Source organism: Stegostoma tigrinum, chromosome 7, assembly GCF_030684315.1.
Source record: "Stegostoma tigrinum isolate sSteTig4 chromosome 7, sSteTig4.hap1, whole genome shotgun sequence".
Taxonomy (NCBI): domain Eukaryota; kingdom Metazoa; phylum Chordata; class Chondrichthyes; order Orectolobiformes; family Stegostomatidae; genus Stegostoma; species Stegostoma tigrinum.
The window spans coordinates 101068355-101081643 of NC_081360.1; the positions used below are offsets into that span (position 1 = coordinate 101068355).

Here is a 13289-nt window from a genome sequence, read left to right on the forward strand (position 1 = left end):
GTGACTGTGTATTGTTTTATTTCTCTTTGTTCCTGGTGTAATAGGCCTAGCTACTGAAAGGCCAGAACCTATTGCTGTGTTTGACATGCTGGTGTATGTTCATTGTGACAAATGGTTTGAGACTGGGGACCTTTCTCACATGATGTTGGACTGTTTGTTGTAGACCGGCTTTGATGGAAGCTCACTGATCCAGCACTGAACAGGATGACTGTGTGTCACAATAGAAGGACGCGTCTTAGCCCATGCGGCTCTTTCCCTTCATCGTTGGGCCAATAGCAAAGAGGTATAATTTTAAAGTGAAAGAGGTTTAGAGGAAATTTGAGGAAAACTTCTTTCATTCAAAAGCTGGTGGATGTCCGGAATACATTGCTGGGAAAGTGGGAAACATCTCAACCTTTAAGAAGTACTTGAATAAGCACTTGAAGTACCATAACAATCGATGTGATGAGTGTACTTGATGATATATTTTTGGTGGCACAGACCTGATGGGCTGAAGGGCCACTTTTCAGCTTTGAGTTTGCTCTACCATTCACTAAGATTTGACGGTCCTCAACTCTGCTTGCCTGCCTTTTCCCCCGGTAGGCTCATGCAGAAGGTAAGGAGGCATGGGCCGGGAGGAAATGTGGCAGATTGGATTCAGAATTGGCTGACACTTAGAAGACAAAGGGTGGTAGTTTATGGAAAATATTCAGCATGGTGCTCAGTTACGAGTGGTGTACCACAAGGATCTGTTCTGGGTCCTCTTCTATTTGTTATTTTTGTTAAATGGCTTGGATGAAGGAGTGGAAGGGTGGATTAGCAAGTTCGTGGACAGTACAAAGGTGGGTTTGTGTTGCAGACAGTGCGGACAGCTGTTTGAGGTTACAGAGGGACATTGATAGGATGCGGAGCTGGGCTGAGAAATGGCAGATGGCATTTAACTCTGAAAAGTGTGAGGTGATTCATTTTGGAAGACAAACTTGAAAGCAGAATACAGGGTTAACGGAAAGATTCTTGGCAGTTTGGAGGAGCAGAGGGATCTTGGGGTTCATGTTCACAGTTCCCTGAAAGCTGCCACCCAAGTGGATAGAGTTGTTAAGAAGGCATATGGTGTGTTAGCTTTCATTAATAGAGGGATTGAGTTCAAGAGCCGTGAAGTTATGCTCCAGCTATACAAAAGCCTGGTTCGGCCACATCTGGAGTTTTGTGTCCAGTTCTGGTCGCCTCATTGCAGGAAAGATGTGGAAGCATTGGAAAAGGTGCAGAGGAGATTTACCAGGATGTTGCCTGGAATGGAGGGAAGGTCTTATGAGGCAAGGTTGAGAGAGGTAGGGCTTTTTTCTTTAGAATGACGAAGGATGAGAGGTGACCAGATAGAGGTGTACAAAATGATCAGAGGTATAGATAGAGTGGATACCCAGAGACTTTTTCCTAGGGTGAGGGTAGCTGTTACGAGGGAGCATAGTTTTTTAAAGTGAGTGGAGGTAGATATAGGGGAGATGTCAGAGGTCGGCTCTTTACTCAGAGAGTGGTAGAGATATGGAATGCATTGCTGGAGAGGGTAGTGGAGTCGGCCTCATTAGGGGCATTTAAGCAGCTATTAGATAGGCATATGGATGACAGTATAAGGTAGAGATGGAAGGTCGATAGACCTTAGGATTAGGGTAAAAGTTCGGCACAACATCGTGGGCCGAAGGGCCTGTACTGTTCTGTGTTCTAACCCTTGATTCCCTTTGTGATATAAAAATCTACATCAGCCGTGAATATACTTAATGATCCAGTCTCGACAGCCCCCCTATGATAAAGAATTTCACAGATACAGTACCCTCCAACAGACTAAATTCATTCTCCTCTCTGTCTTTAATGTGCAACCCCTTATTCTGAAATGATGCCCCCAGACTCTCCCATTAAAGGGAGACAACCACTCCACACCTACTGTTTCCATTCCCTGACAAAATCTTGTATGTTTCAATAAGGTCTCTTCTTATTCTTCTCCACTCTGAGTACAGGTCCAACCAACTCAACCTCTCCTCATAGGACAGACCCTTCATACCTGCCAGTCAATCTTCACTGGACCAACTCTGATGCCAATATATCTTCCCTTCGTTAAGGATCCCAAAACTGTTCACAATATTCCAACTGAGACACATCTGTATTTGTTAAGAGTTCAGAAGGACAAGAGAGTGGATTGAAATGTAATGAATTCCATTAGCACTGGACAGGTAGATGCAGGGAGAGTGTTTTTTTTGGTTGGGGAGTGGTAACACAATGCGGAGCTAACATAGAACATAGAACATTACAGCACAGTACAGGCCCTTCGGCCCTCTGTTGTGCCTACCTGTCATACCGATCTGAAGCCCATCTAACCTACGCTATGCTGAATTTATGTCATTATTTAAGAAAGGTGGTAAGGTAAAGCCAGGGTACTATAGACCAATGAGCCTGACGTCAATGGTGGGTACATTATTGGAGGGGATTCTGAGGGACAGGATTTACATTTATTTGGAAAGGCAAGGACTGATTAGGGACAGTCAACACAGCTTTGTGCATGGGAAATTGTGTCTCACTAATTTGATGAAAATTTTTGAAGAAGTGACAAAGAAGATTCATGAAGGTAGAAGAGTGGATGTTGACTGTATGGACTCCAAGGCATTTGACAAGGTTTGAAAAAGGAGACTGATTAGCAAAGTTAGATCACAGAATCTAGGGAGATCCAGCTATTTGCTACAAAATTGGCTTGAAGGTAGGAGGAAGAGGGTGGTGGTGGAGGATAGCTTTTCAGACTGGAGGCCTGTGATCAGCAGTGTGCTGCAAGGATTGGTCCTGGGTCCATTCCTTTTTGTCATTTACATTATTGGTTTGAACATGAAGATAGGATGTATGGTTGGTAAATTTGCAGATTACACCAAAATTGGTGGTATAGTAGATGATAAAGAAGGTTAGCTCAGAGTAAAATTGGATCTTGATCAGATGGGTAAATGGCCCAAGGAGTGGCAGATGGAGTTTAATTTAGATAAGTGTGCACTTTGGTTAGGCAAATCAGGGTAGGACTTATACATTTAATGGTAAGGTCCTGAGGAGTGTTGCTGAGCACGGAGACCTTGGAGTGCAGGCTCATGGTTCCTTGAAAGTGGAGTTGCAGGTAGATGGGGTAGTAAAGAAGGCTTTTGGTACACTTGCCTGTATTGATCATTGCATCCAGTATAGGAGCTGGGAGGTCATGTTGTGGCTATACAGGACATTGGTTAGGCCACTTTTGGAATACTGCATTGTGATTCATCAGAGGATTAGATAGGGTGGACAGTGAGAGTCTTTTTCCAAGGATGATGACTTCAACTTCTATAAGGAGGCATAGCTACAAATTGAGGGGTGATAGATTTAAGACAGATGTCAGAGGCAGGTTCTTTACTCAGAGAGTGGTAACACCGTGCCTGCCAATGTAGTTAACTCAGCCACATTAGGAGCATTTAAACAGTCCCTGGATAAGCATATGGATGATGATGGGATAGTGTAGGGGGAGGGGATTAGATTAGTTCACAGGTTGGCGCAACATCGAGGGCTGAAGGGCCTGTTCTGCGCTGTATTGTTCTATGTCTATGTCTATGTACGTCCATATGCTTGTCCAATGATGACTTAAATGTACTTAAAGTTGGCGAATCTACTACCGTTGCAGGCAAAGCATTCCATTCCCTTACTACTCTGAGTAAAGAAACTACCTCTGACATCTGTCCTGTATCTTTCACCCCTCAATTTAAAGCTATGCCCCCTCGTGCTCGCCGTCACCATCCTAGGAAAAAGGCTCTCCCTTTCCACCCTATCTAACCCTCTGATTGGAGGAACACCGCAGATCAAACAGCATTAGAGGTGCAGGAAAGCTGACGCTTCTGAAGAAGGATAACAAAGTGTGAAGCTGGATGAACACAGCAAGCCAAGCAGCATCTCAGAAGCACGAAAGCTGACGTTTTGGGCCTAGACCCTTAATCAGAGAGCTTCTGAAGAAGGGTCCAGACTCGAAACATCAGCTTTCCTGCTGCTCTGATACTGCCTGGCCTGCTGTGTTATCTCTGATTCCAGCATTGGCAGTTCTTACTATCTCGAACCAATGGACGCAGTTTCAGGATACAGGGTAGTATATTTAGGACTGAGATGAGCAAACATTTCTTCACTCGAAGGATAGTGAACCTGTGGAGTTCTCTACCAGAGGAGACTGTGTAGATCAAACTGTTGAATATATACTTCTTAATATACTTAAGAAAGCTGCAGGTATATATTTAGATTTTAAAGGTATCAAGTGGTACGGTGAGAAAACGAGAATATAGCATTGAGTTGAGGCTCAGCTGTGATCCTGTTGAGTAGCAGAGCAGGTTCTAAGCGCCTACTTCTGCTCTTAGTTTCTTTGAGCAGTTAGCGCCACTTTAGGCATTGAGTTTCAGATTTATTCTTCTGTCACTTGTTCTTTTGTGCTGGGTTAATGTCCACACAGTGTAAAGGTATGATATTCCAAGGGCCCAACAACTGTGGTCTGAGAACGGAAAGCTATCCAGAAAGTGGGTAAATTTACATCATGCAATCAGTGGCAACCATTGTTTAGTCCAGGAGAGTTCATCTTAAAATGTGAGAAAGAAGTTACAGCTTTTAAAACAGTTTCTGACCTCTTGTCATGAGATGTGAGAGCAGGAAGAATGTGTGCTCTATGAAAATTTCTGTGTGTGCTTTTAAATGGATATTTGTGGCTGCGCACTGACACAGAAGCATGTAGAAATTGAAAAAAATGTTTTAACAATAAGGGATGAAACTCATTAAAGACACAGAAGGCTTTGTTTGCAATTTGCACAGACTTCACAAACTTTATTCACATCAATATACAAAATTAATTCATTTTATTCATAAATTTTCTCCGAAGGGTTTGTCGTAAGATGCTGCAGTGATGGGTTTGATCAGAAGCTGGGGGCAGTTCACAAAGCAGTTGTTTCTATTCTCAACACAGTAACACACTGATTTCCATCTCAACATCAAATCTGGGGGGCGCTGAAATTGACTGTCAATGTGCTCGTCACCATTCCCGTATGAAAAATGCGTGGCAATCCCTTTTCTCTCAGTTCCCTCACTCAAGGACAAGTCAGAGAAGCTAATCGACTGCTCGGAAAGTGCCAGCAGTTGATTGCATTTATCTATCAGATGGGTCAATGCTGCCCCAGGCCAGTGAGTGGGGAGGGGAAGGTGAGGAGGGAGAGGAGGAAAGGGGAGAGGGAATAGAGAAGGGGGAGGAGGAGAGTGTGAGGAGCGGTGGGCGAAGAGAGTGAAACATTTTGAGAATGAGCAAGAATGAGAATGAGGGAGAGAATGAGAAAGGGGAGGGGATAGATAGAAGGAGAGGTGGAGATAAGAAAGGAGAGAGTGAGGAGTGGAGGGAGGCATTAGGAGTGGTAGAAGGAGTGGAGTTGAGCGGGGGGAGCAGTGGGAGGGGTGGTGGGATAGTGAGAGGGAGGCTGTAGCTGGTCAGGGACTGGTTTCATTGGGAATATGCAGGGAGAAGGGAGCAAGGGGTGGGGGGCACTGCATTTGAGGGAGGAACTGATTTCCTCAAACAGAATCAAAATCAACAGCTACAGCAACCCTGAGGGAAGCCTTTTGTTCCAAAAGTCACCATTCAGCTTTGATTAATATCATGTGTAAAAATGTTTGTTAGCCAAGTAAATGGTCTCTGGTTGTTAATGTTTACAAGTAGTAACTGCATCCTGATCCTCTAGTTCTCTGTCTCTTCCTTTTTTAAAAAAAAAGACACCTTCATTGCAGTTTAAAGTACTCTCTATTTGTTTATTTTATGTTCTCGCACAAAGTTGAAACTAATCTGTTCCTTCTCTGTAACTCTTACTGTGTAATGCAGAAATGAGGCATTTAAAAAAAAATACACAAGCTCGATAGTCAGATTCTTTCCATGTACATTCTACACTCTTGTGTATATGTTACACATATGTTTATAGATTTCAACTTGTTCAGAGATGCTCAGAGCAGGTTCAAGTTCCACCTACTTGAGAAGTAGGGACACTACCAGTTTGCCACAAAAGCCTCCCTCTACACACACATGTGCAGACAAACAGTCTCACAGACACACAGTCACACACAAAGACAGACATACACAAATGCACACGCATAGACACATACACACAGACACGACACACACACACACGTACATGTGCACACAGACAGACAGACACAGGGACACACACTCACACTCTCTCACAGCATGCAGGGCCAAGCAAAAGACAAACTCCAAGGAACATACATTACAATGGGCTGAATGCTCTCCTTCTGCACCGTAATAGTTCTGTGAAAAAAACCTGCATGAAGGGCTGTTGGAGGCAAATCTAACCGTATCTTTCAAAAGGAAATCGGACAAATGCCCAAGGTTTGAGATCAGCAAAACTACAGAGCAAAGGGTGTGGGGCTGGCTGAGGAGTTTTTGCAGAGAGCCAGCACAGTGGCGTCAGGCTGAATGGCCTCCTACGCTGCTGTAATGTTATAATTGGGGGTCAGCATCTTTACTTGGTACCTGTCAGTGACCATCTGTCTGCCCCTTGTCTGAGGTTGCTGCTACCCTTCACTGGTTTGGAGCATTCTCAGATCTTGGCTTATTCCATATGAACATGTCAATGTGGAGACAGTCCCTCCCAGAAGGTTCACTGCACTGTGAGTAGCAGCTGTCATGGCAAGACAAGACATGTGACAAGACACAAACACAGTACAGGCCACAGAGGATGGGCTGGTGGGGGGGGAGGGGTTGCTTGGAGTACAAAGCTGGCTTGATGGCTAGCTCTTCACTGAGGGGACAGATGGCAGGTCACTGAGGCAGTGCCTTCAGAATGGCATTCACCTCCTCGGCCACAGCAGTCAACGCAAACTCAAACTGGTCCTGCATCAAGAACAAAAGCGGAGAGTGGTTTAGAATCCACAATCAAAAACTGTCCAGTCTTTCTTTATCTCCCAGACACTGGGAGCCTGTAATCCAGGCTATCACACTGTCGGAGGGCCAGTACTGAGGGAGCACCGCACCGTCGGAGGGCCAGTACTGAGGGAGCACCGCACTGTCGGAGGGCCAGTACTGAGGGAGCACCGCACTGTCGGAGGGCCAGTAGTGAGGGAGCACCGCACTGTCGGAGGGTCAGTAGTGAGGGAGCACCGCACCGTCGGAGGGCCAGTACTGAGGGAGCACCGCACCGTCGGAGGGCCAGTACTGAGGGAGCACCGCACCGTCGGAGGGCCAGTACTGAGGGAGCACCGCACTGTCGGAGGGCCAGTACTGAGGGAGCACCGCACTGTCGGAGGGCCAGTAGTGAGGGAGCACCGCACCGTCGGAGGGTCAGTAGTGAGGGAGCACCGCACCGTCGGAGGGCCAGTACTGAGGGAGCACCGCACCGTCGGAGGGCCAGTACTGAGGGAGCACCGCACTGTCGGAGGGCCAGTAGTGAGGGAGCATCGCACTGTCGGAGGGTCAGTAGTGAGGGAGCATCGCACTGTCGGAGGGCCAGTGCTGAGGGAGCGCCGCGCTGTCGGAGGGCCAGTGCTGAGGGAGCGCCGCACTGTCGGAGGGCCAGTGCTGAGGGAGCATCGCACTGTCGGAGGGCCAGTGCTGAGGGAGCATCGCACTGTCGGAGGGCCAGTGCTGAGGGAGCATCGCACTGTCGGAGGGCCAGTGCTGAGGGAGCATCGCACTGTCGGAGGGCCAGTGCTGAGGGAGCATCGCACTGTCGGAGGGCCAGTGCTGAGGGAGCATCGCACTGTCGGAGGGCCAGTGCTGAGGGAGCATCGCACTGTCGGAGGGCCAGTGCTGAGGGAGCATCGCACTGTCGGAGGGCCAGTGCTGAGTGAGCGCCGCACTGTCGGAGGGCCAGCGCTGAGGGAGCATCGCACTGTCGGAGGGCTAGCGCTGAGGGAGCATCGCACTGTCGGAGGGCTAGCGCTGAGTGAGTGCCACACTGTTGGAGGCGCCTTCATTTTATTGAGACATGAAATCCCTGCAGTGACCTGAATTACTGCATCGACAAAGAAGAAATTCACCTCCGTGTCCCAGAGATAATATTTACCCTTCAACTTAAACCAAAAACATATTGTTATCACCTGATTGCTTAGAGGGATCCTGCAAAGTGTAAATTGCTGCTGCATCATTCCTTTGTAACTGTGACCACATATCGACAATCTTGCATTATCAGTGAAACAATCTGGGACATCCTGAGATCATGAAGGACACCACGGAAATGAAAGTTCATCTTTGTAGAGTTTGTCTTTGTTACATCTCAAAGAATATTCCCCAAGTGCTTTCCAGGCTGTTATCTGGAAGGACCATTTTGTAGCAATCTGAGATACATAGGTAAGAATATGGCTTTCGGCTGGTTTGCTTTTCTCTGTTCTATACAACTAAGATATTTTATAACAGTCCTGAAAAAGAAGCTGTTTCGACTTCCTGGAAGATCGGTAACCAGAGGACACAGATTTCAGATAATTGGCAAAATATCTTGGGGCAGGATATCAAAAGATGTCAGTTTGCACAGCAAATTCTGTCTGGAAAGGGCTGTTTGAAAAGATGGTGAATGCAGATTCAATAGGAACTTGCAGACGGGAATTGTATAAATCCTTGAAAAGGAAAAAGGACTGGGGGTGGGTTGCCCTCCAGAGTGTGACCTGATGGGCTGAATGGGTTTCTTCCACACAGTGGGGATTCTATGAGTTATCATAGGAAGGAAAGAGCAGCAGGGTGTGAGGAATGATTGAAATTTTTTATTCTTTATTCTTTATTCTTTTGTGGGCTGATCTTGAATCAGGCCAACAGCCCCATCTGCCCTTGAATAGTGTGGCTTACCAGGGCCATTTCAGAGGGCAGTTAACACTAAACCACATTGGCTGTGGGTCTGGAGTGATACGTCTGCCAGACCAGGTAAAGATAGCACATTTCCTTCCCTCAAGAGCATTAGTGAACCAGATCGGTTTTTTTTTTAAGCACCGATCAGGGCAACACAGAGGCTCAGTGGTTAGCACTGCCACCTCACAACACTAGGGACCTGGGTTTGATTCCACCCTCAGGCAACTGTGTGGAGTTTGCACATTCTCCCTGTGTCTGCGTGGGATTCCCCCGGGTGCTCTGGCTTCCTCCCACAGTCCAAAGACGTGCAGGTTGGGATGGATTGGCCGTGCTACATTGCCTGTAGTGTTCAGGGACGTGCTGGCTAGGTGGGTTGGCCTTAGGGCATGCAGGGTTACAGGGACAGGAGTTGGGCTTGGGGTGGGTTGCTCTCCAGACTTGATGGGCTGAATGGCCTGCTTCTGCACTGCGGGGATTCTATGAGTTATCATGGTGATGATTAAGGTGTAATTTATATTCTCACATTTATTAATTAAATTTAAATCCCCTGATCTCCCCACAGCATTAACCTGGGCTCGGGATGAATGGTCCAGGGACCATTAGCTCTTTGTACCACAGGCTGAGCTGGGCAGATTGGTCCAACACTCTGTGACATGTAAATAAATGGCACTGGCATTGAAGTTACTGGATGGAGCCTGACTGGGAATGTGAGTCAGTAAGTGGGCCTGGATACCAACCTACAGAACTGGTCCCAAAATGGATGGACTGAGAACATGGTGGCAAGGTTAGGTCACTCAGGCTCCAAACAGAAGTGCCTGTTGGGGTCCCACACAAGCTGCAATCTAGATTTCAAAATCACCCAGAACACAGTGAGATTAACTTGTACATTACCTTACTGTGCACCATGCCAGGTCTCTGATCTCGTATGTGTTCTAGAGTAGCAGCAATATCAATCTCCTTCACACCTAGGGCACAGATCAGAAACATAAATGAGAGAGGTAAAAACCCAAAGAACTTCAGCTGCTGTAAATTAGGAACAAAAAGAAACTTGCTACAAAAGCTCAGCAGGTCTGGAAGCATCTGCAAAGAAAAAATCAGAGTTAATGTTTTGGTTCTGATGAACCTTCCTGAGGACTGAAATGTTAACTCTGATTTTTGTTTTTCACAGATGCTGCTAGACATGCTGAACTTCTCCAACAACTTTGTTTTAGTCCATAAATGAGAGCGGGTTCTTCATGACACAAGCCTGTTATACCATGAACATTATACTGATATGCCACACAAACATTGTTAAAGCTGTATTAAACAAACCAACAGACCTCGCAATAGGGGTAAATAATGACTTTGTGGCTCTGACCACCATCAGTTCAAAGTGCTTTGGGAGGTTAGTCATGGCTCACATCAACTCCAGCCTCCCAGCCTGCATTGATCACTTGCAACTTGGCTACCAGTGCATCAGGACCACAGCAGATGTCATCTCCCTGGCCCTACACTCCTTCCTAGAACATCTGGATAACACAGATACCTACTTCAGGCTCCTACCTATTGACTACAGCTCTGCCTTAAACACCATAATTATAAACAAACTCATCTCCAAACTCTGAGACTTAGGTCTCAGCTCTGCCCTTCACAACTGCATTCTCGACTTCCTGACCCAATCGCTAAGGATTGGTGAGAACACCTCCTCCTCCACGATCATCCTCAGCACAGGTGCCCCTGCTATACTCCTTATACGCTCATGACTGTGGCCAGATTCCAACCCAACTCACTTTATAGGTTTGCTGACAACACCACTATTATAGGTCAGACCTCAAACAACAATGAGACAGGGTACAGGAAAGAGACAGAGAGCTTAGTGGCAAGGTGTAAAGACAACAGTTTCTATATCAATGTCAGCAAACTGAAGCCGCTGGTCATTGATGTTAGGAAGCGAAGTGGAGGGCACGCCCCTGTTGCATCAATGGTGCTGAGGGGGAGATGGTTGAGACTGTCACATTTCTAGGAGTTACCATAGCAACAATCTGCACTGGTCTCTCCACATTGATGCTACAGTCAAGAAAGCACACCAATGCCTCAACTTCCTTATAAACATAGAAAACAGGATCAGGAGGAGGCCATTCAGTCCTTCAAGATGCTCTGCCATTCAATATGATCATGGCTGATCATCCAACTCAGTCTCCTATTCCTGCTTTCTCCCCATACCTTTGATCCCTTTAGCCCTAAGAACTATATTTAACTCCTTCTTGAAAACATTCAATGTTTTGGCATCAACCAATTTTTGTGGCAGAGAATTCCACAAGCTGCCCACACTCTGGGTGAAGACATTTCTCCACATCTCAGTCCTAAATGGCCCACCCTGCATCTTTAAACTGTGACCCCCCCCCCCGGTCCTGGATGCCACCATCATTATGAACCTCCATCCTGCTGACCCTGTGTAGTCCTGTTAGAATTTTAGAATTAGAATGAGATTTAATTGTTACGTTTATAAAGTTTCTATGTGATTCCTCGTTCTTCTAAACCCCAGCAAATAAAATCCTAACCAATTCAATCTCTCTTCATACATCAGCCCTATCATCCCTGGAATCAGTCTGCTAAACCTTTGTTGCTCTCCCTCCACAGGCAGAAAGTCCTTCTCAGGTGAGGGGACCAGAATTACACACTACACTCTAGGTGTGGTCTCACCAAGGCCCTTTACAATTGAAGCAAAATATCCCTACTCCTGTACTCGAATCCTCTCACTGAAGGCCAACATACCATTTACCTTCTTCACTACCTGCTGCAGCTGTATGTTTACTGTCAATGACTGGTGTACAAGGATACCCAAGTCTCATTGCACCTCTCCCTTTCCCAGTCTATCACCATTCAGATAATAATCTGCCTTCCTGAACTTGATACCGGAGTGGATAACTTCACATTTATCCACATTGTACTTCATCTGCAATGTATTCAGCTTGTTCAAATCACAGTGAACTATCTCTGCATCTTCCTCACAGCCCACCCTCCCAGCTTTAGTGGAGGGTTGTACATCTAGACTTCTGTCCCTGAAGGGTCAGTGAAAAATGGTTTGGATTTTTTATAAAAGACTTCCGACAGTTTTGTGGTCATTTTTACAAGTGCTTCATATTCTAGATTTTTAACTTTTGTTTTTGTGTTGTGTTTTGTTGTTGCATCTGCTGGCAGCTTGCTGTTGGGTACTGCTAACCCTCCTTATTGATCAGCTTGGTCAGGCAGGAATGTTCTGATTTTATTATAATCTTAAAAATTCTTCCAAATTCGTCCGTTACAGCCTGTCCTTAATTTTTAAAAAATTGTCCGTTTATCACTGTAAATGCATCTGCCTCCATTACATTTCCAGTCAGTGTGGTGGAGCCAGGTTGAATAGGCATCGAAGAGGACATTAGACAGAAATGGTGAGCAGAGACATGGGGAAGATGCAGGAGATTGGCACTAGATAACAGAATTGGTGCAGGTGCAATGGGCTGAATGGCCTCCTTCCGCACTGGAATGATCTATGATACTTTTCCAATACCGTGACCTCAAGAATAACTCATTTCCAGCCTTTACCCTGGCTACAGTGCCTCGTGAAGCCTTCAGCACAGGTGAGACTTGAGAGAATAGGAACTGCAGATGCTGGATTTCTGAAGCAGGGTCAAGACCTGAAACGTTAGCTTTCCTGCTCCTCTGATGCTGCTTGGCCTGCTGTGTTCATCCAGCTCTACACCTTGTTTCTCAGGTGAGACTTGAACCCAGATTTTCTGTTCCATTACCATGACACCACAAGACCCAACCCTCTAAAACAAGTGTCTGACTAACTAGCAGTGGCAGAGGATAAGTGATGATTGAGTGAACAAGAAGAGACACTTGTCATTCACATCAAGATGGTACTTAATGCATGACAGCATTAGACCCAGGTTACATTGGTTAGTGAAGCATCGGTACAAAGACTGTCGGGAGCCAGGGATGGGACATCTATCTCCATTGGGACTTCAGCTCAATTCTTCCTTTTCCACCTAAAAAAAACTGAGATATCATCTGATTGGGTGGAGGTTAATGTAGCTTCAACATTAACTCTTTCAGAACCATCCCCTTAGAGAACAAGGTCATGTAGAGCCACACGCCTGCCTGAGAGTTACCTTTGGACATTCTGTTGAGAACCATATCGATTAAAATGTATGTTCCAGTCCTTCCAGCACCATCACTGTAAAATGAAAACAATCAGGTTAACCCCACTTTGAAAGAGCGTGCACTATGAGTTCTGACTCTGTGTGCTTGCCCTATTGCCACTCTGCCACACAGAGTACAGAAAAGCAGAAGTGCTAAGCTGTTGACGTTAAATGCTCAGATGTTTACAAATTACTGGGAAGGACGGCAAGAGGAATAGTATGTATGTTCTGGGCACCACACATCAGGGAGGATGGCAGGCCCTGCAACAGATGGTTCAGGGCTAAGTAAC

At 46.1% G+C, this 13289-nt stretch overlaps 1 protein-coding gene across 2 annotated transcripts in view; it reads right to left on the reverse strand.

Moving 5' to 3' along the window:
- Positions 1 to 5769: 5769 nt before the first annotated feature.
- The window catches only part of LOC125454444 (receptor-type tyrosine-protein phosphatase-like N), a 191300-nt gene continuing 183780 nt past the window's right edge, over positions 5770 to 13289 (reverse strand). For both annotated transcript variants that reach the window (XM_059647552.1, XM_059647553.1), the window contains 3 exons: positions 12970 to 13034; positions 9728 to 9801; positions 5770 to 6892 (listed from right to left, as the gene is read on the reverse strand). In XM_059647552.1, coding sequence (XP_059503535.1) covers positions 6821 to 6892; positions 9728 to 9801; positions 12970 to 13034 — 211 coding nt within the window. In that variant the 3' untranslated portion in view covers positions 5770 to 6820. The remainder of the gene's footprint in view (positions 6893 to 9727; positions 9802 to 12969; positions 13035 to 13289) is intronic.